The sequence below is a fragment of the Tricharina praecox genome (assembly GCF_024521635.1).
Source record: "Tricharina praecox strain CBS 144465 chromosome Unknown BZA05scaffold_2, whole genome shotgun sequence".
NCBI lineage: Eukaryota > Fungi > Ascomycota > Pezizomycetes > Pezizales > Pyronemataceae > Tricharina > Tricharina praecox.
The window spans coordinates 1689134-1714580 of NW_026250404.1; the positions used below are offsets into that span (position 1 = coordinate 1689134).

At 53.1% G+C, this 25447-nt stretch overlaps 7 protein-coding genes across 7 annotated transcripts; 4 read left to right on the forward strand and 3 right to left on the reverse strand.

The window, feature by feature from the left end:
• The first annotated feature begins 3494 nt into the window (after window positions 1-3494).
• Window positions 3495-4753, forward strand: BZA05DRAFT_110831 (uncharacterized protein). The gene is made up of 2 exons (XM_051478576.1): window positions 3495-4444; window positions 4504-4753. Exon 1 carries the CDS (start codon window positions 3740-3742, stop codon window positions 4442-4444), a length of 705 nt encoding a protein of 234 aa, XP_051343702.1. The 5' UTR covers window positions 3495-3739; the 3' UTR covers window positions 4504-4753.
• Window positions 4585-6336, reverse strand: BZA05DRAFT_428454 (major facilitator superfamily domain-containing protein; the record flags this gene model as incomplete). The annotated part of the gene is made up of 5 exons (XM_051486095.1): window positions 4585-4766; window positions 4820-5097; window positions 5154-5544; window positions 5601-6105; window positions 6172-6336. 5 exons carry the CDS (start codon window positions 6334-6336, stop codon window positions 4585-4587), a joined length of 1521 nt encoding a protein of 506 aa, XP_051343703.1.
• A 1666-nt stretch (window positions 6337-8002) lies between these two features.
• Window positions 8003-10756, forward strand: BZA05DRAFT_423809 (nitrate reductase; the record flags this gene model as incomplete). The annotated part of the gene is made up of 5 exons (XM_051485884.1): window positions 8003-8153; window positions 8213-8571; window positions 8632-9736; window positions 9796-10215; window positions 10284-10756. The coding sequence occupies 5 exons, from the start codon at window positions 8003-8005 to the stop codon at window positions 10754-10756; spliced, it is 2508 nt and encodes an 835-aa protein (XP_051343704.1).
• A 1616-nt stretch (window positions 10757-12372) lies between these two features.
• Window positions 12373-16030, forward strand: BZA05DRAFT_367643 (nitrite reductase; the record flags this gene model as incomplete). The annotated part of the gene is made up of 6 exons (XM_051481567.1): window positions 12373-12787; window positions 12841-13374; window positions 13430-14007; window positions 14059-14261; window positions 14317-14789; window positions 14840-16030. Exons 1-6 carry the CDS (start codon window positions 12503-12505, stop codon window positions 16028-16030), a joined length of 3264 nt encoding a protein of 1087 aa, XP_051343705.1. The 5' UTR covers window positions 12373-12502.
• A 1252-nt stretch (window positions 16031-17282) lies between these two features.
• On the forward strand, window positions 17283-19958 carry BZA05DRAFT_110858 (uncharacterized protein). The gene is made up of 8 exons (XM_051478577.1): window positions 17283-17755; window positions 17818-17918; window positions 17979-18107; window positions 18170-18259; window positions 18318-18497; window positions 18558-18684; window positions 18738-19565; window positions 19636-19958. Exons 1-8 carry the CDS (start codon window positions 17545-17547, stop codon window positions 19941-19943), a joined length of 1974 nt encoding a protein of 657 aa, XP_051343706.1. The 5' UTR covers window positions 17283-17544; the 3' UTR covers window positions 19944-19958.
• A 519-nt stretch (window positions 19959-20477) lies between these two features.
• On the reverse strand, window positions 20478-21601 carry BZA05DRAFT_385368 (emp24/gp25L/p24 family/GOLD-domain-containing protein). Its single transcript, XM_051482407.1, has 4 exons — window positions 21289-21601; window positions 20961-21211; window positions 20756-20897; window positions 20478-20697 (listed from the first exon to the last, which is right to left on the reverse strand). The coding sequence occupies exons 1-4, from the start codon at window positions 21481-21483 to the stop codon at window positions 20680-20682; spliced, it is 606 nt and encodes a 201-aa protein (XP_051343707.1). The 5' UTR covers window positions 21484-21601; the 3' UTR covers window positions 20478-20679.
• Window positions 21602-23646: 2045 nt separating this feature from the next.
• Window positions 23647-25088, reverse strand: BZA05DRAFT_110893 (uncharacterized protein). Its single transcript, XM_051478578.1, has 4 exons — window positions 24747-25088; window positions 24659-24684; window positions 24472-24580; window positions 23647-24410 (listed from the first exon to the last, which is right to left on the reverse strand). The coding sequence occupies exons 1-4, from the start codon at window positions 24952-24954 to the stop codon at window positions 23746-23748; spliced, it is 1008 nt and encodes a 335-aa protein (XP_051343708.1). The 5' UTR covers window positions 24955-25088; the 3' UTR covers window positions 23647-23745.
• Between the last annotated feature and the right edge of the window lie 359 nt (window positions 25089-25447).

Here is a 25447-nt window from a genome sequence, read left to right on the forward strand (position 1 = left end):
CCTTCGCAGGGCTTAGTGCTGGCAGGCTTCGCTTGCAAGAGCGAGATCCTTCAGCGTGTCACGGATGATCGTGATGGAAGGCCATCGTGCCGGCGAGAGAAACATTCCAGTCGAATGGTTTCGAAGGCGCACTGCTCAAGCCACAGAACTCAGGGCACCGTCTCCATCGCAAGTGCGGCTCTGCTCTCCGTATTGCGAGAGGGGCATTTCTGTTCACCATCACAATCTGCACGAGGGCAGCGGCGGTGGTGGTGGTGGTGGTAGTATCTAGTACATAGTGGTAGTGGCTGTAACTCACTAACGAACGCTAATTAGGCAGCAGTATGCTCGATGCACCGCCCCCGCTTCGCACTGTGGCGTCTTGCCTTTTGTGGGAACAGGCGGTTCGCTTGGCTGGTCTCCGCCAATAAAGTACCGGTGAGACGCAGCTAAAGTGGGCAGAGGACGAACGACTCTGCAAGACAACTGTTCGTGTGCCGCCAGTATTACACGCCCAAGTGTCAGCGTAGAAAGGCGAAGCAATTGCAGATACCAGCAGTATGATATTCATGATGGGATCACGTAGATAACATTTCGCCTCCAGATTACTCTAACTACGCCCGACTTCTCCACGTCCAGCACGCTGAGCCCCATCTTCACGAGTGATGCCTAGATCTTTGCGTAAGATGCTTGGATGCACTCTATCATGTAAAGTAAGTACCCGCTAGTCATGTAGAGTACTACCAGAATATGTGCCATGGCTCCGCCGCAGGACACTTCGCTGGGTTCATAGCCTAGGTACAGCTGCATGGAATCCTACATCTCTAAAAGGAAGCAGCTCGAAGTGTCTAAACGCCAGGTAGCAGGTACTTAACACGCCGGAGTCGGGGATAGGACAGTTCACTCCGGGTTTCATTCCCCGACTGCGCACGTAGCCTCCCTTCCCCCTCCCGACTTCCCATGCAATTCAACAAAGCACCCACACGCCTCTTCAAAAAGCCGATGCCGATAGGAATTTTCCCGTGGACGAGAGTGGGAGTCTTGTCTTACGCGTGTACGATATGTAGAGTATCGAGGATCGCAGCGTTTGCCAAAACTGCCGCTCGCCGAGCCGAGTAACGCTGTATTCTTTTCTTTCCTTTTCTTTTATTGTTATTATTCATCATTGCATTCAACCTTATTCGATCAAGGCAGTCATATATAGAGTGTGTACTCCATATCCTCCCCCACTGTCACCAAGACTCCGACCGCTGTCCATGAACTCCACGTGGGTTCACTGTCGCTCTCCGCCCATGCCAGCCGTCCGATAACTAAAAGAAGGAGAATAAAAGACAGGGAAACGAAAGTCGACACAAACAAACAAAGTTTTACGCGCCCGTCCGCCGGTCGTCCGCCCAGTGTCCACTATCAACAGCCGGTCCAAGTCCACTACTGTAACATGTCCCTCGGACTCCGCTCGGTCAGCTGGTCAGACTACGTCGATCGGTCCATAGTGCGTGGCCATATAACTACCGTAATCGACGGTTTTTATATATGGACGGGCTGCGTCATACCGAGTGGCTGCACGTCGCGTTTACATATATAAGCATACCGTACCGTACTGTCAGATACATAACTACCTGGCCGGGTCTACTTCATGGTTCGGATAACGCGGATGGTGACTTCCAAGATATCAGCAGTACATACAAATACCAACATCGCTGGGCAGAACTGTATACCGTATGTAGAGTACGTGTCTAGGTAACTAGGTCCAAGTGAACGTACGTGACTGGTCTAGGTAAGGAGCCGGAAATGAGGTGGTCCCATCTTCTCTCAACGTGTTGATGTGAACCCTCCGTTCGTTTTCCTCCGGTATCTTCTTTAGTACATACATAACATGTATCTGTCCAGCAGTTCCGGTGGTCGATCCGCGTAGGTTCGCCATTTTGGGTATCCCGAGGGGTACGGTGGAACGTGATTGGGAATTCGAACTGCCGGAAGGAAAGGTGTGATAGACTGATATAGTAGTCATTGCTGGTCTTCGCGAGCAAGCAAAAAGTCATATATAACAGCAGTACGCAAGCTGTTCAAATTTCATGGTCAGATTCCATTACAAAGCTCAACCGTTTAATCCAAGTACCACGCGCAGGCCAAAACGAATGCTAGCAACAGAGCAGAGCAAAAAAGAGTGATTGAAACTGAGCGGCCATCTCCATCCACTTCGAAGTAGGTCTGGGTCATGAGATCGGGATCAAAAGTTAACAGTGACAAGGAATCAAAGGACCACCGGTAGGGTGATAATTCCACTAGATATAAGAGTTGTGTTCATCCCTATATACAACGAACGAACGGGCAAGCGCTAAGCTCTACTGGCAACTCATTAACTACCCAGGCCGGATGCAATAAAAAGAGTGATCTACAGTGACCGAGATGGTCACGAGTTACATCTATGAGAGGTAGAGAGCGTACATACTCTGCACGCCCTGCTGCGTGCGTGTAGTGGCAACACCGTTAGAAGCTGTCCTTCTAAGTAGTGTTAGGAGGTTAGGTTCAAATCAGGTCGGTGGGAGACGAGGTGGGCTGGCGGGTGCAGCGACATGAGGAATGACTAGCTAAGCGGGCATGGCGGTAGCTCGGGGATGCAAGTGATCTTGAGCGTCTCTCCGTCCACCGCCACGGCTAGAGTACAATGTGATTGTCTCACTACTTAGGAAACAAGCGTACGAATAATGGGCACTGCCGCCGGAAAGTACTCCGAGTCTCGGGCACGAACAAAGAACCAGGCACTGCCGCTAGAAGGAAGCTACTCGGACATGAAAAAAGAGTCAAGCACTCCGCTTCAACTACGTTTAGAGTATAAGCACTTTTACGTATTAGGTGAACGTGCATGATATGCGATTTGTGATAGGTAAGATGATTCACAACATAGCACTCGTTTTGATACCTCCGCGGCCATTTCAAGTCGCGCAGTCTCGGAAACCGAGCAGTAGACAGGATACCTAGACAATCTATATGACCTCTATATCACCATGGATTGTGGATATCATTCTTGATATCGCTGTCGTGCTTCGTAATGGCGCCATAGGCGTAGAGGCCATCTGCGTCTACATCGATGTTTATGTAGGCCTATTGGCCTGTGTATACATACTCTTAAGTGCCGATTTCTTTGCGTTAGACTCTGTATTAATTCAGCTGACTGCAGTAGTTTCCTCTTACAATACTTTCTTTGCCTCTTATGGTTATGTTGATCATACGTAAGTGCTTAAGTTACTCGTACTTAGGTGGCGTCGGTACGCTGATGGGATTAGTTCAAAATACTTGGTTCGGTACCGAATGCGAATTGTATGTGCATAGCATTGCGCATGTCTTCAGGTCTGAAGTTAAAGACCCTAGCGTCGTGCACGGTTGGGGTTGGTTTTAGGGATGGCCGAACTGGGGATCCCCGAACTGAATGGCAAGCAGGCTCTTAGTTGTTTTTCTGATTCCTTCCACCTCGAGGCTCCGGAGTCTTTGGTCTGCTTCACCACCAGTGACCACTGGGCCACAGCTCTGACGCCAACACTCCAGGACGAGCTTGGCCGGTAGGTAAAAGTATGGCCGAGTCCTCGAAACAAGCCAAAGAATCGATCACAAGTGCCTCGATTCGAGCTTCGCCAGCAATGCTATTGTGAGCACGAGTAACACGCCTTGGTCTTCGCCATTTACTCATCTTCCCATCCCGTTCCCGTATCCTGTGCATGCACCCGTAAACCGCTGCACACCGCCATGAAGGCGATACTTCATGTGTTTCCGTATTCCGCGGAGAAGGTGGACTGAAAATATGATACTCGCGCATGAACCGGCTGCCACCAAGAAATTTCGTCGAGTTCAGCTTGAAGGTTCGGGCGTTCTCTTCCTGATCCTAAAGTCATTCCCCTTCGCTCAACCTTCAGCTATTCATCTCCACATTCCAAACCTTCTCGAGACCAAGCAGCACCTCAATCGACGACAGCCATCACAGACAAAGTCCGAGACCGAGGAGCTTTCCACAAGCTCGTTGCAGCCGAGTCGTGAAGGTCGAACGCGACCTGTAGCTTCGGAGCTGCCGCGGAGAAAGTCGAAAGAAAGCGGCTTGGCGTTACGTAACCTGAGCACCATCAGCAACCTGTTATACGAGGGCAAGACCTCTGTTTTTCCCTATTATTACTCCGACCTCTGTCCTTCCTCTCCTTCACGGGTGCGTGCTGGTGTTTTTGTATGCTGGGTGATTAGTCCAGTTACGGTCGACAACGGACATCGATTCGAGCGAGCTGTCAGGTACCCGCCTTCGTACTCCACAACACGCCGAATGTCGCGACGAAAGTACTCTATCCTCCAGCACCTTGAGCTCGACGACCATGGCGCCGGGAAGCACTCCTACTTGCCGCGCGGAGTCGGAATCACTCGTGATCGCAGGGTTGAACTCGGTTGCGAGTCAACGTTGCAAGAGAACTGCCCTCACGGGTGAGTATGACATGAAAGATCTCATAAGATGTATTCGCGAGCTAAAAGAAAATTACGGAATAGACAACAAAACTCCAAAACGCTTTATATACAATCATTAAACCCAGACATCACCGACCACAACTACCAACCGCCAATCCCGCTCTACTGGCTCAGCTGTCCCTTAGGGATAGGTCGGATCCACGACACACTCAGGTTGATGGCGATCATGATTACTCCCGAGAGCCAGATGGACTGGCCATAATTGGTGCTGTTGTATCGGAAGATGATGGCGAAAACGATACCTCCGAGGTTACCGCAGGCACCGACGACGCCGGAAAGGATACCTATTACGGAGATCAGCATTTGTCAAGCACACTAGAGTTTGCGCTGGGCTTACCGTTGGCATGAGGGAAGACATGGGGGACCACTGCAAAGTTCGCACCGTTGGCAGCATCCATGAAGAAGGCCATGAAAACGACCAGACCGACCATGGTGGCATGGTCCTTGCTGTCCAAAAAGCCGATGACGACGCACAGACAGCCCATGGCCACACCGACGAAGATGAGCCAGAACTTTTTGGCTACGATAGAGCCCTTGGTCGCGCGGTAGATGATATCCGCGATGATTCCACCAGCAGGACGGAAGAAAACATTGACGAGACCGAACATCGCAGCCCTTTGATATCATTGTAAGTTTTCATTCGATGCTTCGTTTCTGAAGAAGCGACATACCATTGTCCGGACTTGGTCTGTCCCAGAGAGGGGAAATTCTTGTTGTAATAGGCACCGAGAATACTGTTGATGGCGAGTTCTCCACCGAAAGAGCAAGCGTACGGCGCCGAGAGCAAAAGACACTGCAAACTGAAGATAACGCCCATGGCTTCCTTGAATGTGGGTGCTTGAACGATCTCGCTCTCCGCAATCTTCTCCACCTTCTCGGCATCGATTCCGGCCTTGTGGGCCTCGACATCCTTGACCTTCTCGTCCACAATATCCGAGCGTGCAGATTTGTCATCGGAAGTGGGTAGATCGGTGATATGGCCAGTTGCGTCCACGATCTTTCCCTCGATTGCGGCCTGGTGTGCCGTCTGGTGTGCGTGGAGATGACGCTCACTCCATGGGCCTATGGTACACTTGTCAGCCATGCATACAAGGCAAGATTTAATATGGCAGACTCACCGGTTGGGGTATCCTCGCAAAGGAGGAGCATTCCCACTGCGGTCGCAGTAATCAAGATGAACGGAACGATGAAGGAAACTCTCCAGGCGACGTGCGGGGTAAGGCCTCGTTGCGTGACGAGGGAGTCGAAAAGAGCGGGCATAACGAAGTATGTGATTCCACCACCGGCGTTTCCGAGACCGGCCATGAGAGCATTCGCCGTTCCAACCACAGATTTGTCGAAGAATCCGGTACTCCATACCTGGCAAGGAACGAAGGATGCACCCAGGATACCAATGAAGAATCGCAGAATGAGCAGACCAGTGGCGTTGGTAACGGTTCCAGCAAGAGCTGTGGGAATCGCACCAGCGAAAAGAATTGCAGCGAAGACATATCTCGGGCCATAACGATCACAGAGCGGCCCCACCAGTGCGCGCACCACGAGAGTTGCAGTCAAGGCCAGGATATTCGAGTTCGCTATCTCGTTTTGGGAAAGATGGAGGTCTCCTTTGATGGTTTTGGTCATCTAGTTGAGAGGAGTCAGTGGCCCGTCATGGATGATTCGTGAGGTCTCTAGTGCATCTGGACTTACCAATGGAGGAAACGCGTACCAAGATAGGAACGCGATCAGGAAACCGAATGTCGAGAAGAAGAACGTCCGTCCGTACATGTTTACCGGGTTGAACACTGGTACGGAAAGAGCCTTTCGGTTCACTGGGTTGATGGCCGGAGCCTTCCAAAGGACACTGATACCCATGGTTGCTGATCGTTTCTGACGGTTGGAAGTTGAAATGGAGTCTGGAAAGGCGAAGACGGAGTGGTGATCAACTGGTCTTCCGGTCTTCTGTTCGGTCTCTGATATGTGATTATATTCTGGTCGGTCAAGGCCTCTGGGCTACTTATATCTCGGAAAAACTCAGAGATATAGATAACTGCCTCCGTTGCTCGTACGGGAGGTTTCGTGAATGGGGGTTTGGGGGTATGGGGGTACGGGGGCTTGGAGGGCTTGGAGGACTTGGGACAAACCCAGCCGCACAATGGGGCTGATAGGAACTTTCAATTCTTGTTCAATGTCTCCTTCACGGAGAATGCCCATCTAAACCAAGAACCCTCTTGCGGCCCTATTCCAAGTCAGCAGCTGCTGGAGTGCCACTGTACATCTTGCCATAAGCAGGTATGTATGCAACTCTATCTCTTGATACCTTAACTGCCACCGGGTGCGCTATTTCGCGATCGTCGGCTTCGGCTCCAATAAACGTTGACTCCCGCGGTAATTGGGCCCGATTTCCTTCCGAGATATCTGTATGCAGGTCGTCTTTCGGCGGGTGGAAGGGCAGGTACGCCGTCGCATCGTTTCTCCGCGGATTTTGGGCCGATAGAGTACGGAACCAGGGGTCTGGGAGAAAAGATTTTTGTGACATGGACGAGAACACCCTGAGCACGCGTAGGATCTCGCCAAGCAACCCAGCTCCTACGCGATCGGTGCTGATTGGGCCGTCGAGGACGCCATCACGATACGACAGCTGGCTTTCTTCTAGTGCGGGCGCATAGAGGGGGGCGTGATAAGATGTAGATAGGCTCTTTATCAAGGCGCGCTGACACCTGCCTTGACGTGCGCTTTTCCGCGGAGCACTTTCACATACCGCGTCGACAGGTTCTGGGTTGCTCGGCCTGCATGCAAATTGCTCGCCTCCGCCGATTGCTGCCGGGCCCGGGTCTAAACTACAACCCGCGAGGGGCCATGTTCCCGAATTACGGCGACGGTGGCGGACTGATGTCGAAATTTGGGGGTCAGCCTAGTACATCGTGGCTCGGGTCTTTGCACGAGGTCCTGAAGTATATGGTCTCGGACAAAGCCGCTAACTTACCGGTCGGCCTGCCGGCAGGTTTAAACTAAGCTCGCCTTGCCATAGGATACTGAAGAACTGCAGAAAGTGACCAAAAACCCTCCCGAGACTCGAATCCTCCCCCACCCCCCGTGTCTGCGCACTATTTCTCCTCGATCGATTGAGCCTGGTATTACGCTTTTGCACTGCCTGCCTTTCCAACATCGAACCAGGTATACGCGGGACATACGTACTGTTCTTTCTCGTGCATATTGTATCTTTCCCGCGGACTTTCGTGTGGAAAATTGAGGGCGGTACCGGCGGTTGTCAATATCAACTCTCCATACACCACCCGGTTTGGTTTTATTCAGACTTTTTACCCCCTCTATTTACGCGTTTCGATTGAATCGACTCCAACTCCCAACTTCTCTCAAGCCAGAAACTCACAGCAATATGACTACAGCCATCAGATTCCCGGACGTGGGAATGAAGGAGGGAATCCCATTTCCTCCGAGTCCTCCGCGGTCCGAGAGGGAAGATACGGAGTCGGTACACTCGTCGTCCTCGACTTCGGCAGCAGATGAAGTCGATATCCCTATGCCGCCTCCGTCATTGAATCCCACAAAAGTCCTGGACATAGATGTAAACACACCCGATTTCCATGTTGCCAGAGACCCTCGACTGGTACGACTGACCGGTGTCCATCCGTTCAACGTCGAGGCTCCCCTCACAGCACTGTTTGACGAAGGTACGTTAGATTATTTCCTATTCAACCGTACGATTCTCTAGCTAACGTTATTTCCTTAGGATTCCTCACTTCCCCAGAGCTCTTCTATGTCCGGAACCATGGAGCCGTGCCACAGGTTTCGGACGAGGAGATTCCCGATTGGGCCATTTCCATCGAAGGCCTGGTGGAGAACCCGATCACCATCACTTTCAAGCAGGTCCTGGAAAAGTACGAGCAAGTCACAGTGCCTATCACGCTTGTGTGTGCCGGAAACCGAAGGAAGGAACAGAATCAAGTACGGAAGTCACAGGGGTTCTCATGGGGTGCTGCCGGTGTCTCGACGAGTTTGTTCACCGGGCCAATGCTGGCCGATATCATCGCGAAAGCGAAGCCGACGAGAAAGGCACGGTTTTTGTGCATGGAAGGTGCGGATCAGTTGGTAAGTACAGTTGCGACTTGAGATGGTATTCTGAAGGGTGAAACCTAACGACTTATTCAGCCCAACGGTAACTACGGAACCTCGATAAAGCTCAGCTGGGTGATGAACCGCGAGCGTGGTATCATGCTGGCTCACAAGATGAACGGCACACCGCTGACACCGGACCACGGCCGTCCCATCCGCGTCGTAATACCCGGCCAAATCGGCGGACGGAGTGTGAAATGGCTGAAGCGCATCATCATCACCGACAAACCCTCGGACAACTGGTACCACAAGTACGATAATCGGGTTCTTCCAACTATGGTCACGCCCGAGATGTCGAAGCAAGACGACAAATGGTGGAACGACGAACGGTACGCTATCTACGATCTTTCGGTCAACTCGGCCATCGCCTATCCGCAAAACGACGAGACGCTGCTCCTCGGTGAAAATTGCCCTGAGTTCTACCGGTTCAGGGGATACGCGTACAGCGGAGGCATGCGGAGGATTACTCGTGTTGAAATCTCGTTGGATAAGGGTGCCACATGGGAACTTGCCGACATCAACTACCCCGAGGATCTCTACAGAGAGACGGAGAAGGAACTTTATGGTGGACGCCTCGACATGGCAACGAGGGATGCATGCTACTGTTGGTGTTTCTGGGAACTCCCCATTGCGGTCAACAGGCTCGTGAACGCGGAGGACGTGGTGGTCAGGGCAATGGACGACAGCATGACGATACAACCTAGGGATATGTACTGGTCGGTCCTCGGCATGATGCAGAACTCGTGGTTCCGCATCGCCATCCAAAAAGATTCTCAGGGCATGCTCAAATTCGAACATCCCACGATGCCAGCACTACAGCCTGGAGGTTGGATGGAGAGAGTCAAGAAGGACGGCGGCGACTTCGGCAACGGAAACTGGGGGGAGAAGGTGAAGGGCCAACTCGAGGACTCCACCATCACCCCCGAAGTCCCGAAGGAGGAAGTCAAGATGACCAACGACGATATCAAGCGCATCATTGAGATCGAAGAACTACGCCTGCACGACAACAAAGACGAGCCGTGGTTTGTTGTCAAGGGAGAGGTCTACGACGGTACACCCTTCTTGAAGGAACATCCTGGAGGCGCTGTGAGCATCATCTCTGCTGCCGGACAGGACGCTACGGACGAGTTTGTGGGAATCCGTATGTTTTTTCCATTTCACCCCGTACCTTCCTACAACCCCTAGCTAATACATGACCAGATTCGGAATCTGCGAAGGCTATGATGCCGAAGTACCACGTCGGCACTCTGTCATCTGCAGCACAAGAAGCACTTGCAAACAAATCTACGGCCTCAGATACCTCATTGTCCAACAACGCAATCTTCTTAAACCCACGATCATGGCGTTGCGCCACTCTTATTTCCAAGCGTGAAGTCTCTTGGGACACAAGAATTTTTACCTTTTCCCTCGACCATGCTACGCAAACTCTTGGGCTGCCTGTGGGACAACATCTCATGATCAAGCTCAGAGACGCCAAAGGCGAAGTGATAGTTCGGCCCTACACACCCCTCTCGGACGATACGTCGGCGGGCACCGTTGAGGTCCTCGTAAAAGTCTACTTCGAGGAACTCGAAAAGGGCACGAAGGGCGGAGAGATGACTCTAGCGCTGGACGCTTTGTGTATGTTTACCTTCCACCCACCTCACCCGCTGAAGTTTTTTTCAGAGACTAACGTGGCGAATCCACAGCACTTGGACAGCAAGTCGACTTCAAAGGCCCAATAGGAAAATTCACATATCTGGGTGGGGGTCAGATCTCGCTGGAGGGAAACACTCGCACCGTCAGGTCGATGACCATGATATGCGCCGGCTCCGGTATTACGCCCATCTACGCAGTGCTACGGGCCATCATACAAGACGCCACAGACCCAACCAAATGCGTGGTTATCGATTCGAACAGACAGGAGGGCGATATTCTCTGCCGGCAGGAGCTCGATGCTCTGCACGAAGCAAACAGGGCCCGGATGACCCTGGTGCACACCCTGACTGCGGGAGAGGAGAGCTGGACTGGAAGGAGGGGGAGAATCAACAGGGGCTTGGTGGAGGAGGTGGGCAGTGGCGCGGATCTATGGTTAGTCTGTGGGCCGGAGGGCATGGAGGATGGGGTACGAAAGATTTTTGCGGATATGGGGGTATCCAAGACGGATGTCGTGTTTTTCTAATTCTTGGGGGCATGTTTTGGGGGTTATTTTCTATATTTCTGGCTATATCATCGATGTTTGCACCTTTGGGACTGGATCTTTAGGTTCAATTTTCTTTTGGTCAAAGTCTATACATGTACTCAGTGGTGACCGTGGGGGAGGAGTTGAAGATACAGATTGATACCATCCACTCATTCGTATAAACGAATTAGACTTTGCGAATAATCTGTGAAGTCAGTGTGGCCAGTGGTTTGGATGTGCAGCGAGGGACAGTGTCTGAGTATAAGGATGTGGATCACATGTTCCCTTGAGTTTTTACGGTGCAGATCGGTGGATATTCACAGGCAACGAGGCCTCAACCGCGACATATTGCCGGGGGTTATGAGATCTAGATCGAGCGATTGGATCCACCGCCCCACCGCCCCACTGGCCTGTGGTCCATCCAGTTCATCGAACCAGAATTCAAAAATATCCGAAACAGCGGCCCCCACATCATTCTTACGACTGTATGACGCTTCTGTCTGATTCCTCCCGGTTTTCGGTACATGTAGGTATCGTAGTATAGCAGCCGGTTTTGACACCCCCACGACTGCATCCCGCGCTCTCGTGTACCGTTATAATGTATGTCTGGTGAGTGGTTGATCGCGATTCGCGAATGGTAGTGTACCAAGAAACTCGGAATCCACAATGCCCACAGCGCCAGGCGCCGGTGCAGATCAAGACTATAGTACCACTTCATCCGCACCCACTAACTACCGGTGCTCCCCACACGACACCCCGCGATAAACAATACCCACGCGACAGCCTGTAGATACTCGCCACCCCACGGCAAACAAGGCACAAAATGGGGGTTCCCGGACCGATCAACCCCATATTGCTCACCTCTGGGGCCGGGAACGTTGGGGTACCCGTATGTGCATGGGTTATAGTTATTCCTGCCGGAGATATTCTCCGCGGGTGCGGCCGCGATCCCTACATATCCCGCTTCAACGCTCGGAAAAACAAGGGCGCCGGTCCTGAGTCAGGTACATGCCGTATGATACATACCACATGCTCGCTTTTGACTTTGGATGTGTCGTTCGAAGGACAAAGGTCCCGCGGAGAAGATCTGCGGGCGCTTGAGCTTTGGCCTGGGCTAGGACATGGAACTGGGCTTGGGGGCTGCACAGCCTTATCGGAGGTCGGAGAGAGCACTCGGTTCGAATTATAGTGTAATAGACCCCTGGTGATGATCTATCTCTCACGTTCGCTGTATACGTTAGGTGCCGAAGTAGGCAGATATGGGGTGGCACGTTCATTGATGACACCATGGATATCTATCTGTCAGAGCAGTTTCCTGCCGAGCCGGTAACAGGCTACTACGCTGGAGGATGTTCGGATTAGTTTTACCTGTCGTAGGAGTGGTACCGATTATCTGGGGCCGTTTGTTTATGTGAAGATAGTGGCGGACAAGGCTAGATAATTCCCAATGCAGCTTGCAACTCGGCATGCCGCCCCACGGCAGGTTTTCCGCGGGTGCTGCTCCGATTGCGACGGCCGCATGGTATGAGAGAGAAAAAAGCTGTAATGCCGGGTGGACATATACCCACCGCATTCCTGCCATCTCGAGAACCTGTTTCCTTCATTCACAGATACACCGTCATCTTTCATTCTCCCAGTTGAACTATCAGTTTCCGTACAGAGTGCCGTGATATACTTTTCAAGCCTGAGGGGCAGTATTCCTTCGCATCCTACCCATAGCCTGAGCGCTGGTCCACCACATCAACCATGGAGGACCTCTACGACTCCGGCACGGCAACCCCGGCCACCACCGTCTCCTCCGATGAACCGACTTGTACGGCTACAGATGGTCGTAAACGCGTGGTGATTGTCGGTTTAGGCATGGTGGCCATCTCGTTCATCGAGAAGCTGCTCAAGGCCGACCCGGACCATACCTGCTTCTCGATCACTGTTATCGGCGAGGAAGCCCATGTCGCCTACAATCGTGTCGGCCTCACTTCCTTCTTCGAGCACCGCAAGATCGAGGAACTTTACCTCAACCCGAAGGAATGGGTGTGCATTCACAACACTTCCCTTTTAAACAAGCGAGTACTGATACGTTGCAGTATGATTCGCAACCGGCACTGAATCATCACCTCTCAACCCGGGTGACCGAGATTCTTCCCGAAACCAGGGAGGTGAAGACCTCTGCCGGCACCACTGTGCTCTACGATGTTCTCATCCTCGCCACGGGCTCCGACGCCGTGGTGCCTGCCGATACGCCAGGCCACGATGCCACTGGAGTGTTTGTATACCGTAATATCGCCGATCTGGAGCGCATGATCTCGTACTCGGCCAGTGTAACTGGTAGTACGGGATTGGTTGTCGGTGGTGGGCTTCTCGGCCTCGAGGCTGCAAAGGCCATGATGGATCTGAATCAATTTGGCGCTGTCAAGTTGGTCGATAAGAACCCGTGGGTGCTGTCGAGGCAACTTGATAGGGATGCGGGAGGATTGGTTATTGAGAAGGTTGAGGAGCTCGGCCTGGAGGTGTTGAAGTGCCACAAGATTGAGGAGATCAAAACCGACCAAACGAATCAAGTCGTCGGGGTGAGGTTTATTGATGGGAAGGAGATAGAATGCTCGAGTATCTGCTTTGCCGTAAGTTTCTCCGGCTAGAGTTCCCATGAAGAAAGTGAATCTGACCGAACGATAGATCGGAATCCGACCGAGAGACGAGCTAGCCGCTTCGGTAGGGATAAAAACCGCCAGAAGAGGTGGTTTCATCATCGACAAGAATTGTGAGACCAATGTTCCTGGCATCTATGCCGTGGGCGAGTGCGCAAGTTGGGACAACCAAACTTTCGGTCTGATCGCTCCCGGAGTCGAGATGGCCGATGTTCTTGCTTTCAACCTCTGCCAGTCTACACTGTTCGGCGGCGACCAACCGCCGAGAGCATTCCGTCGACCGGATCTCTCAACGAAGCTGAAGCTTCTGGGAGTGAATGTTGCGTCGTTCGGTGATTACTTCGCGGATCGCGACGGGCCGCAGGAGGCCACCGAGAGCCCGGGAATAAAGGCGCTCAGCTATAAGGATCCCTTCGAGTCTGTCTACAAGAAGTATCTGTTCACTGCAGACGGAAAGTACCTTATCGGCGGTATGATAATCGGCGACACGAAGGATTACATCAAACTGGTCGGAATGGTCAAGAGCAAGAAGCCACTGGAGGTACCACCATCACGCTTCATTCTGGGCGCAAAACAGGATGGTGAGGAGGATAATCCAGACGATCTGTATGACTCTCACCCTTTCTACCCGGCAATGGATCAGCTAACATGATATAGGCCTGATGATACGCAAGTCTGCTCGTGTCACAACGTCAGCAAGGGTGACATCAGCAAAGTGGTGAAAGACGGAACTTGCACAAGCGTCGGCGAGGTCAAGTCTTGCACCAAGGCAGGCGCGGGCTGTGGAGGCTGCATGCCATTGGTACAGCAGATCTTCAATGCGGAGATGAAGGCGATGGGCGCCGAAGTCAAGAACTATCGTGGGTATCTCCAGTACTATGACAATCCAGGCCATTCGCTAAATCATGCTCCTAGTTTGCCCGCATTTCGAGTACTCCAGAGCGGATCTCTTCAACATTATATCCGTGAAGAAGTATACCACTCTCGAGGAGGTTATGAAAGCGGTCGGCAAATACCCCGACTCCTTGGGCTGTGAGGCCTGCAAGCCCACCCTCGGCAACATCTTTGCTTCTCTCTTCAACCGACATGTTATGGACAAACCGATGCATGGGCTGCAAGACACGAATGACAAGTTCTTAGCGAACATCCAGCGCAACGGAACCTTTTCCGTCGTTCCGCGCGTAGCTGGTGGTGAAATCACCCCCGACAAACTGATCGTCATCGGCACCGTGGCAAAGAAATATGGTCTCTACTGCAAGATCACTGGAGGCCAACGAATCGACATGTTCGGAGCCAAGAAGCAGGACTTAGTCGAGATCTGGAGCGAGCTTGTTGATGCTGGAATGGAGAGTGGACATGCTTATGCGAAAAGCTTGAGGACTATCAAGGTATGCAGCCCCTTCCCACCACATTTAAATAACATACTAACGACCAGCAGAGTTGTGTCGGATCGACCTGGTGCAGGTTCGGTATCGGTGATTCGGTTGGCATGGCCATCCGCCTCGAAGAGCGTTACAAATCCATCCGAGGTCCCCACAAGATCAAGAGTGGTGTATCAGGCTGTGTCCGCGAGTGTGCCGAAGCACAAAACAAAGACTTTGGCCTGGTCGCGACCGAGAATGGCTACAACATCTACGTCGGCGGTAACGGTGGTTCCAAACCTAGGCACTCGGAGATCCTCATCAAAGACTGTCCTCTGGAGCGGGTGATCCCGGTGCTGGATCGCTACCTCATGTTCTATATCCGTACCGCCGATAAGCTGCAACGGACTGCACGCTGGATGGAGAACCTTCCCGGCGGTATCAAGTACCTCCGGGAGGTAATCCTTGACGACCGCCTCGGAATCTGCGACGAACTGGAACGACAGATGCAAGAGCTGATCGGTACGTACTTCTGCGAGTGGACCGAGGTAGTCAAGAATCCCGAAAGGCGAGCGCAATTCCAGCAGTTTGCCAACACGGGTGAAACGCTCGATGGTGTCGAGATCATCACGGAACGTGACCAGACCCGGCCGACATACTGGCCGAAGGAAGGCGCGGCGAAGGAGGACTTTAGGGGTACAAAGTGGACCTCACTTGCCTGGCAGCCCATGGTCAAAGCGTCTTATTTCGGCGACGGAGATACTGGCCCGAGTGGAAAGAGTGCTGCCGTCAAGCGCGGAGACACCCAGCTTGCCATCTTCAAGGTCAAGGGGAAGTACTACGCCACCCAGCAAATGTGTCCGCACAAGAGAGCCTTCATACTTTCCGACGGCTTGGTTGGCGACGACGACAAGGGAAACATGTGGGTTTCGTGTCCCTACCACAAGCGCAACTTCGAGTTGAAGGGTGAGAACCCAGGTACATGCCGGAACGATGAGGACCTAAACATTGCAACCTTTGAGATTGAGGAGCGGGCTGATGGCTGGGTCTACTTGAAGCTGCCTCCGGTTGAGGAGCTGGACGCGAGGCTTGGTACTCAGAAGTGGATGGTCAAGAAGGGAGAGACGGAGGACCCCTTCAAAGGTGTCGACGGGATTCTCAAGGGTCGGAAATCGAAGAAGACTGCTCCTCTAGGCAACCTTCCCGTTGAGAAGCCAGCCTTTCAGACGCCTGTTGCGGCCGGAGGTGGCGCCGGGTTGGATTGGTGATGGTTTTTCTTTCTTGGGTCATTTTTGGGTTACGTTTACAGGATCTCCTTTGTCATGGTGTTTTATTTGTCGGGTATTTTGGTCATCGGTCGGTGTTGGTCAGTGGTCGCCTTGGTCATTTCAATCCTTAGTACTTTATCTTTTCGTTCGTTGTCATTCGGTGATGCCAGTGATTTTCTGTGAGACAAAACAGTATGCATGAACAGCGTTCGCCCTAGCTATTCGTTTCAGCTGCTGCGTTCACCATTTGCATCAACAGCTCGGTAATTATGGTTAGTTATGAGCGACACCCTTATCTAGTCATGTGTAGTCATTTCGAACATCTTTGAAACGTGTCTTTAGATGTGCAGTGGTGGATCCGGAAGCGGGGTTCTTGACCGAAGCTCGTATGTAGAAGAAGCGGGGATGCGCGGCGAAGGCGGTAACGTTCTTGATTGGCCCTAACCGCCATCGAGTGAGTCTCAATGAGGTGCCATTTCACCTCGGCCACCCACTTTCCGAGGCTGGAATCAGTCCTTTGTCTATGACTAATGTCGCCCCGCCATCTACCCCATTTACCCCCGCGTGTGCTAGCCAGTCCAGCCACTTTCTCCATTTCTCTGCTTCTCGGTGGCTGGGAAATCCAACCGTCGACGTTACCCGTTGGGTATCTGCAGCTAATCCTGCAGCTGTCGCTCGTGCCATGGACTGACAACCAACCATGCCCAAAGCATCTCTCGGTCGTATGCCTGCCTTGTGTTGAGCCTGGAAGATCATTCAGCATATTTTGAGCGGGGTGAGTGATCGAGGAACAGTGAGGCGTTTGCTGTTCAAATCATCTTCTTCCCCATCATCAGTTCCAATGAGAATGCCCGCTTCGAAACATTTCCCATCAGAGCACAGCGATGGGCATTGTCAGGCATTTGAGACATGAACGCAGGTACGTATGGAGCCAACGCAGTGGAGTCATGTAGGGCGAAGGGATATTCGCGATACCTATACTTCGTCATCTTTCGTCTGACATATATCGATATCGGATGAAACCGCCCCCTGTGGTATCCACGTTAATCCACACGAACAAGGCGGATTACCATCGAGAGAAAAAAAACGCAATGCGATGAGGCTCCGGGTGAGGGGATCGATGTGTTGTGTGGGTTCGGGATGGAGGAAAGAAGGCTCTGCTGTTGTCGGGTTGCGAAATTGAAGCGACGTGTGGCTAGATCCAATGGATAGCGCTTTCGCTGGCCGAACAGCTAGCACAGACGCACCTGCAATGCTGCTGCAGCTGCGATTGGTCATCCATGAGCGCGGACCTCCAAAACAGCTGGCAAGAACGGGGTTTTCATCGCGCACCCATCCGGATCTACGTATGGGAGTTTTAAAGGTAGTGGCCCAGCCGGCTGCGCGCTGCATCTTCCTGTCTGAGCGCTCGAGGGTTCTTGGTAACGTACTTATACCTCACCTATGCTCTGGATCTTGGCCGTCCGTCCACCACCGATATCGGACGTAACCCACGGCTTTGTTTGATACAGCCCATGATGATTACCCCCATTACGTCGACGTCGTCATTTCTTGCGCCCTCGGTCCTCTTGTCTCTGGCAGGCTATGTGTGTGGACTACCGACCATCATATCACCGACGAACGATACGATAGCCGAGCCGCCGTGGATGAGGGATCCGGATGGGCGAGGAACCATAGGACTTCTGCTATCCTGCGTCCTGACTCTGGGTCTTTGTGTTTGGACTGGTGAGTGATGACCCCCTGAAGGAAAGGCAAAAAGAAAAACCAACTGACGATATCCGTACCAGCTGTGCATCTGAACGTGGACCCATGTGCATCGCACAGCCAGTTATTCTGGCGGAAGTGTCTATGGGTGGTAATCGGGCTGTTTTCCCCGGAGATCGTTTTGGTATGTGGGGGATTGGCCCAGGCTTCCGCTCGCTTTCGGGTCCGAGCTGACGACGAATAGGTCAGCTCCTACGAGCAGTGGCAGCAGGCACGGTCCCTGCATAGGAAAGTGAAGCGGCGCGTCGAACCTCTGTCGGAGGAGATTTGTTCTTCGACTGAGATCGAGAATGCTTCCGTGCTGGAAAAGACAGTATGCAAATCAACATGCTCACACCCATCGCCTCATGGATAACTGACGGCTAGAGGGGATAGTCGGGGATCATCACCAAAGGATGGCAAAACATGCAAGGGATATACAGAAGTTTTCGTTATACAGAGGACGAACACCTCTTTGGAATGACAGTAAGTTTGGCTTCCAACGATCGCCGCGTGTTTGATATGACAGCTAATGAGCGTACAGTGTAGTTTCTTCATCGTCATGGGAGGCACAACCATCCCTAAGGGCCGGGACGGTTCACAATGCACCTTGACACCCGAGGGGTTCGAATACCTACTGGATGTTGGTGTCTTGAAGCCTTCTTGTGTAGACACAGCTACGATATTGGACAAAGGCAAAGCCGACTTCCTGGCTAAATTTCTAGTGAGTTGTCTTCATCCTCGGTGCCAGGATTCACTGTCTGACGGTATGCCATACATCTAGGTTTGCGTCCAAGCTGCGTGGATGATACTGCAGTGCATACTGAGGAAGATGAACGACTTACCCGTCACCCTTATCGAGCTGAACGCACTGTTCCACGTCGTCATCGCCCTGTTTATGTACTTTTTCTGTAAGCCTTGACGACCTCCATGCTCGAAGCCATGCTAACATACACACCTCCAGGGTGGGAGAAGCCCCTAAATATCGGCGAGCCCATTAAAGTCAGCATGGATCCGGACCTAGCGGATATCCTCTTCGCGCTCGACGTGCGACGATCCCTGGGCATCACCGTCCGTCTGAGCACCGACGAGCTCCCAGTTTTCGATGCGCAGCGCCTCCAGCGGAACGCGCCAACGATATACGCCGCCATACCGATACTCCTTCCGATCTACAAGACCGGATTTATGAACGGATCTCAAGAGGATAATTTGGCCGGGGGGGACCGGAAGTGGGCGCTGTGGGATCTGGCAAGGGCTAAGCGGCGATTGGACAAAAGAACCCAGGGAAACATCATCATGCTCCTGCCGGGGCAGTCGATCGAGGAGCCCGATAAGCCGATCGAGGAAGAGGTGGAAGGGTCGGAGGCGGGAGATTCTGAAACGGGAGATTCGGAGATGGGAGAAGGGGAGAAGGGGAACATACAAACCACGCTGAGAGAAATAATCAGCGAGAAGCGAATGGATGAGAGTCAAGGGCAGGAGGCTGAGCCGCGGCAGAGAGCAAGAGCGCTAGTCACCGGACACGAAAAACAAACCGTCACACTCACCGAGTCGGAACTCGAGATGTTATTCTCGGCGGCCTGGGCGCTGTCGAGTGATAAGTACGAGAGAATAAAGTCGGATTACGAAGACTACGCGTGTGGCAAGGGATTTCTAAAGAAATCAAGGGACGACGATTTCCGTGTCCATCGGATCAAGAATCTGCATTTCGACATGGACATAGTCCTCTCCGAGATCAACGGCTTCAATGATCCGCACATAATATTGTCGATTCTGAATATTTTATATGGCGGTTCGTATCCCTCCCTCCCTCTCTCTCTCCCTCTTTTCCCCCATCAATATCCGCTCACAACCACTCTCAGCCGCCCACGCGAGTGTATGGAACACGCACTTCCCGACGCCGCTGGAGAAGTGGATGTGGCGCTGGTCGTGCTTCATGTTGCTTCTCCCGACGATCGTGACGACGGCGAAATGGGTGACGCAGCAGCTGCCGACAAAACATATGGACTACTATGTCAACCGCGCGGTGCAGATATTGCTGCATCCTGTGCTGGTGGTGTACTTTTGTGCCAGGGTCTTTGTCGTCGTCGAGAGTTTTATCAGCGTCAGGAGTCTGCCCCAGGGAAGCTACAAGACTGTCGAGATTAGTGAGTATTGGCCACATTTCTGACCCGGGGGAGGGGGGGGGGAGGGGTCAAGGTGGGTGATGTATGCATGTATGTATGTAGAATCAACGAATTCGTACACGCATGGGGGCATTGGGGGGTGGTTGCTTGTCGGAGTCGCCGATCGTATCCTGACCTAAGAAGAGGTATGACTCGCATTCCCGTGGAAAGGCACCGGCTGCTCTTGTGATCCTTTGAAACTTCAATCGCACGCTTCTCTCATTACTAGTAGAATTTATCCCACAAAACGAGTGACGACGGTGATCAGTACAGATAGATGCGTTCCCCGGGCCATCCGTCTAAGTGAGGCCGGACTGCGAGAATTCGGGTCCTGATATGGACAACCCGGGAAGATGCCCGACCGAGGCTATCCCGCAGTCCGGTCCGGGCGGACGGCTGATACCTCCGACTCGGGCCAAGCCCCAATTTCGAGTGATTCGATAACGATCGCTTCTCCGATCCGGATGAAAGGTCCCGCAGCAAACTGTACTTGAAGAGTCACGAGCAACACTAGTAGATGATGGCATCTGCAATTCGGACAGCACTGAATCCCGAACCGTTCGTTGTCATTAAAGGTTTCATTCCCATCGAATACATCCGATTCGTTTTTCCACATCTAAGTATACAGCGACAAAATAAAGTACGGAAGGTATGAAAGAACGAAGAAGAAGAAGAAGAGAACGCTTCAATGAATTGCTCGAGGTAGAGAAGACGACCGAATTACCGAATTACCAAACTGATTTAGACAACCCTCTTAACCTACACCAGCGTGTCAGTGATGCGGACATGCCACGGGGAAGGATGTGGGTCATCGTACCTCAAAGAACCTCTTCAGATACCACACCTGGAACAATCCATTGCCCCCCACTACACCGAGCTGGAAGATACTCCACCACTTGACCCTCGAGTTCGTACTTTCGGCCGTGTTCCTGTGCACCATCTCGCGGATCACAATGTACCTATCCCCGGCGGCGGTCAGCACCCGCGTCATCATCCCTCCATCACGCGTGGGTTAAACATACTCCTGCTCGTCCTTGACCTGGTTCAACAGCTCGCCCAAGGTCTTGACGCCCTTCTCGAGCGGGTCGGCTTGCGCCGGGTCCTCGGCGACATAGACGACGCCGTGCACGTTGAACATGACCTCCTTTGCGCTGCCGGAGTTCTCGTTCGAGAAGCAGTACGTGTAGCGCCCGTCCAGCAGCGCCTCAAAGTCCGCGTTTCCTCCCGACGTGGCTTTCTTGTTCTCGATCAGGTTTCCGGATGGATCTTGAATCTACACACCCACCCCCGTTAGCTATCATCCCCCTCGACACACCCCCACACCCCTACGGAAAGGCCTAGTGTGCGTACCCAGAAATCAATCTCGAGATTCCCCGCGCTGCCGAATTCCCGGTCGCCGACCTGGTAGGAGACGGTCATGCGGTCCTCGCGATGCAGGGTCTCGTGGTAGCAATCGCGCGTGTGCGGGTGGAGTTGTATGCTGTGAGCAGCGGCGGAGACGGCAAGGGCGGCTACGCCGAGGATGAGAGTCGAGAACGAACGCATGGTGGTAGCTGTAGGCGGTTTGCGGTTTTGTAAAGCTGATCTGATGGGGCTGAGTGGTAATTGTGTGTACGTTGTTGTTGTCCTGGATAGATGGGCCCCCTTCTCGAAAAAGACAGCTTGCTGGCTCAAGGTGGTGAGGCGACAGGAATGAGTTCAGGGTAACTACTAGGTACAACTAGGGAGATCACGTGCGGATCCCCGGCCGGTGGTGACGGCCCGTATCCACCCCCCACACGGCCCCCAACGCGACTCCGAAGGCCTATTTACCAGCCGCTAATCCGCACCACCGCTCGCTTGAGGTTCCGATTCGGCCTGAGTTCACATTGCAACCCGCCCGATACGGTATGGAGCCGAGTGCTCGACAGTGAATCATTCGCATATTTGCTCCTCGGCGGTGTTGATATTATGCGTCTTATTGTCTGTTATGGTGCCACTGCTACTTTCCACTGTCCTTTTGCATACTGCCCTCATTACCTTTGTGTCTACTTGGCATTATCCATGGCTTCTCACCAGAGTTGGCCTCTTTAGCTAAAAGCCTTCAAGCCCCCAGCCCGAGTCCGGCGACGACCATCGCCGCATCCTCTGTCTGGGGCCCGGCTTCGCCTGCTTCATCTCGTCCTCTACACGAGCTCGTTTCCCTTTATAAGCAATCCCCTTTCTCATCTTTCTCATCTTTCTCGTATGAATCACATCAGTCAAGTCAAGTTCTTCTCCCAGTTGCAACTCAACAGGCGGCTCGTCTCCGGTATGGTCTGCAATTTCCCGAGTGGACATTTTATTCCAGGCCATCCAGTACCTGCCAGTTATCGCCGGGAAGGGATGAAACGAGACGAAACGAAACACGATTCACGCCCCATCTCACTCGCGCGCACAGCGCCCACCGCAATCTTTGGGCATCCCAGCATCCCGTCCCGAATCGGTGGCGAATTCCCACGCTTCCACGAAACCTTCCATCACCCACCACCCATCACCCGGCGACGGCGACGGGAAGCCACAGGGGCGCGCTCACGAGGACTCAGGTGCGCGCCAAGAGAACATTCGAGTCGAGTCGAGTTGATCGATAGGTAGCGAGTCCGATCATGCATGCATTGAGGCATGCATTTCGCAACTACCGTAACCCACAGCCGCATGCCCTGTCCTGCCCTGTCCTGCCATGCCCTGCCCTGCCCTCAGCGCCCTGCCCTTAACGCCCTGCCCTCAGCGCCCCGCCTGCCCTGCCTGACCTGCCTGTCCTGCCTGCCCTGCCTGTCCTGCCTGTCCTGCGAAACGCTGTCATGCGCTGCCTGCCCTGTCCTGGAAACACTGTGACCGTGGTCCGGAGTCGAGTCGGGCGCTTGCCCCAAGCCTGCCTCAAGCACGGCGATGGAGTGCGGCTGTCCGTGGCGGTACAGCACGGTACCGTACCGTATCGGACGGTATCGAACAGACCGGCCACGGGCATGCACGATGGACGTGGATGTGCTGTCCCCTCACCTGTGCTACTCGAAAACCTTCCATCCAATACCTTTGTATTGCCGCTCTGTACTTCCGATATGTACTTCCGATCGATACTCTAGGTAGAGTAGGTACACCGAACCGTGGACGACGGCAGTAACTTTTCTTCTTCTTCTTCATCCTTTTTTTTGCTTTTTTTTATACCGTGTGCACCGTACGTGCGACCAATGTGATTGTGACGTCGTCGGCCTGTTCGTTTGCTATTTACGGCTGCTCACCTTATCATGCGTTGAACTTAACTCTGGACAGTGGAGGCGTTGAGGTGTTGACGTCCCCGTGCGGATCCCCGCACTCGAGAGTACGTAGAGTACAGACGTAGCTGAGGCTGGGTGGGGTGGTGGGGTGGGGCTGCAGCACAGCAAAAGCTGAGTGCCGAGGTGGATGGATGTTCAGCTGGATGCGATGCCGACCACCACCACCTTCACCTTCACCCCGCCCTCAATCCAATCACAGAGTGCAAGTTGCAAGTTCCAGAGAAGTATGTAGACTAATTACTTTTTCATTCCATTCCACCCCAGTCCCAGTCCTCCACCTCATTCTCCTCATCCTTCATTCAGCTTCCAGACGGTAAGAAAAATTAAATCGCACCAAATTCCAATCCTATCCGGGGTCTACAGATTGTAAAAAAAGAAACGAAAACCAGACAAACAAACACCCCTCTACTAGGTACTACTCATACATGCTCTCGGAAAGTGACAATTCTTTGGGCAATATGTATATCGAAAAATGAAAAAAGATAAAAAAAGATAAACGGCCGGCCGAAAGCGTTTAGACGGACCTGTACCAGTTGGCAGAAGGGTCGCCCAGGCACTCGCCGACGAGGGCAGAGGTGTAACCCTTGGCCTTGAAGGTGGTGATCATGTACTGGACGAGGCTCTCGACAGTGTACTGGTGGACGTCGTGGGTGAGGGGGATCCACGAGCTGCTGGAGGAGCTTGCGGCGTTGAGGGCAGAGGCGAAGATGTCCTTGCTGTTCTGGATTCCGGAGGCCGAGTCGTACTGCCAGTCCTGGGTGTCGAGGTTGGTGTGGATGACGTGGTAGCCGAGCGTGTTCATGACATTGAGGCAGGCGGAGCCGCACGAGAAGTAAGGGGGACGCATGTAGGTCGGTGCCTTTCCGATGACGCTCATGAGCGCCGTCTCGAGCTGGGTCATCTCGGTGGTGACTTGGGAGCCGCTGAGCGTGGCAAGGTCGGCGTGGTCCCAGGTGTGCGAGGCGACCTGGTGGCCCTCGGCGATCATCCGCTGGACGAGCGCGGCCTTGTCCGAGCCGTAGATGTCGTTGGCTCCCCAGTTCTTGCCGTTGACGAAGAAGGTGGCCTTGACACCGTTACTCGACAGAAGGTCGAGAAGTCCCGAGGTGTAGATGTATGGGCCATCGTCGAATGTAAGGGCAACCTTGCCGGACTGCGTGCATGTGGTGATGAGCGAACCTGAAAATATCCATTAGTATCCACTCTGTGCTTGGCGAATACTGTCGAGGTTTTTGCTTACCATAGGGCACGCTGCCAGGCTTTGCGCGGCCGGTCGAGATCGGCGGCGAGGTTGTTCCAGGAACGGAAGTGACGGGGGTGGTGGTGGGTGTTCCTCCAGAAGTACATGTCTATTTTTTTCAATGTCAATTCCTGAACCGAAAACATATGGAATGAGTTATCCCGAGGGCATGTATGTAAGGACGTACTCCGTAAGCCGACTGGCAACCAGTTCCTAAAATTGCATGTCAGCCATCTGGTCTTGGAAAGATGCCGATTCGACAGGATTCAACGTACCACAGTGTTCATCCGAATCACCGCACCAACCCCACTGCGAGCAGCACTTGTAGGAGCTGGTGGAGCAAGTGTATCCGGCGGAACCACCACAGGTTCCATCGGTCGACACAACCCTCTTCAACAGACTTTTGGCATCCAATTGGCCAGCGGGGACGGCGGCGGCGAATGCCACGGACGCAAAGGCAGCTGCAGACAACCAACCCTTCATATTTGCGGTGATTGGGGGGTAAAGTAGAAACGAGTTGTGACAGGTGATTAAGTGTGAAGTAGAATTAGGAGGAGTATGAGGCCTGTTGGAGAGAGTGAATGAAGGCTGGATGGAAGGATGATGAGGCAGAAGGAAGCAGCGGCGGACTGTGCCTTATATTCGTCTCGAGGACCTCCTTTTCAATAGTCCCACCCATCATATACGTTGGAGGGGGTGTGAAGAAAATGTCGCGGGTACGAGAGAGCGAGTTCAGTCATGGAGGAGACAAGCTAGGAGGGGGGTACATCGGTAAACTGAGGTAGTGTACAGTAGAACCAAAGGATCAGGAGGCCGGGGGCGGAAGTCGACGGGGATGCGAGCTGTTGGGGCCGATATTGAGCAGGCACCTGCCGAAGTAGCCAAGTAGATACACGGTGACCGGTCTGGATACTCTGGATGCCAGACTCAGCAAGAATAGAGTGAAACGGTGGGCGAAGGGCCGAATGCACACTGG

Coding starts and splice junctions, on each gene's coding strand:
- BZA05DRAFT_110831 (XM_051478576.1), top strand. CDS start 3,740: ATGTGTTTCCGTATTCCGCGGAGAAGGTGGACTGAAAATATGATACTC.
- BZA05DRAFT_110858 (XM_051478577.1), top strand. CDS start 17,545: ATGATGATTACCCCCATTACGTCGACGTCGTCATTTCTTGCGCCCTCG. Junction 18,498..18,557: donor ACTTCCTGGCTAAATTTCTA/GTGAGTTGTCTT, acceptor CCATACATCTAG/GTTTGCGTCCAAGCTGCGTG. Junction 18,685..18,737: donor CCTGTTTATGTACTTTTTCT/GTAAGCCTTGAC, acceptor ACACACCTCCAG/GGTGGGAGAAGCCCCTAAAT.
- BZA05DRAFT_385368 (XM_051482407.1), bottom strand. CDS start 21,483: ATGCGTTCGTTCTCGACTCTCATCCTCGGCGTAGCCGCCCTTGCCGTC. Junction 21,212..21,288: donor ATCTCGAGATTGATTTCTGG/GTACGCACACTA, acceptor GTGGGTGTGTAG/ATTCAAGATCCATCCGGAAA. Junction 20,898..20,960: donor CAGGTCAAGGACGAGCAGGA/GTATGTTTAACC, acceptor CGCCGGGGATAG/GTACATTGTGATCCGCGAGA.
- BZA05DRAFT_110893 (XM_051478578.1), bottom strand. CDS start 24,954: ATGAAGGGTTGGTTGTCTGCAGCTGCCTTTGCGTCCGTGGCATTCGCC. Junction 24,581..24,658: donor GTTGCCAGTCGGCTTACGGA/GTACGTCCTTAC, acceptor TGAAAAAAATAG/ACATGTACTTCTGGAGGAAC. Junction 24,411..24,471: donor GCCTGGCAGCGTGCCCTATG/GTAAGCAAAAAC, acceptor GGATATTTTCAG/GTTCGCTCATCACCACATGC.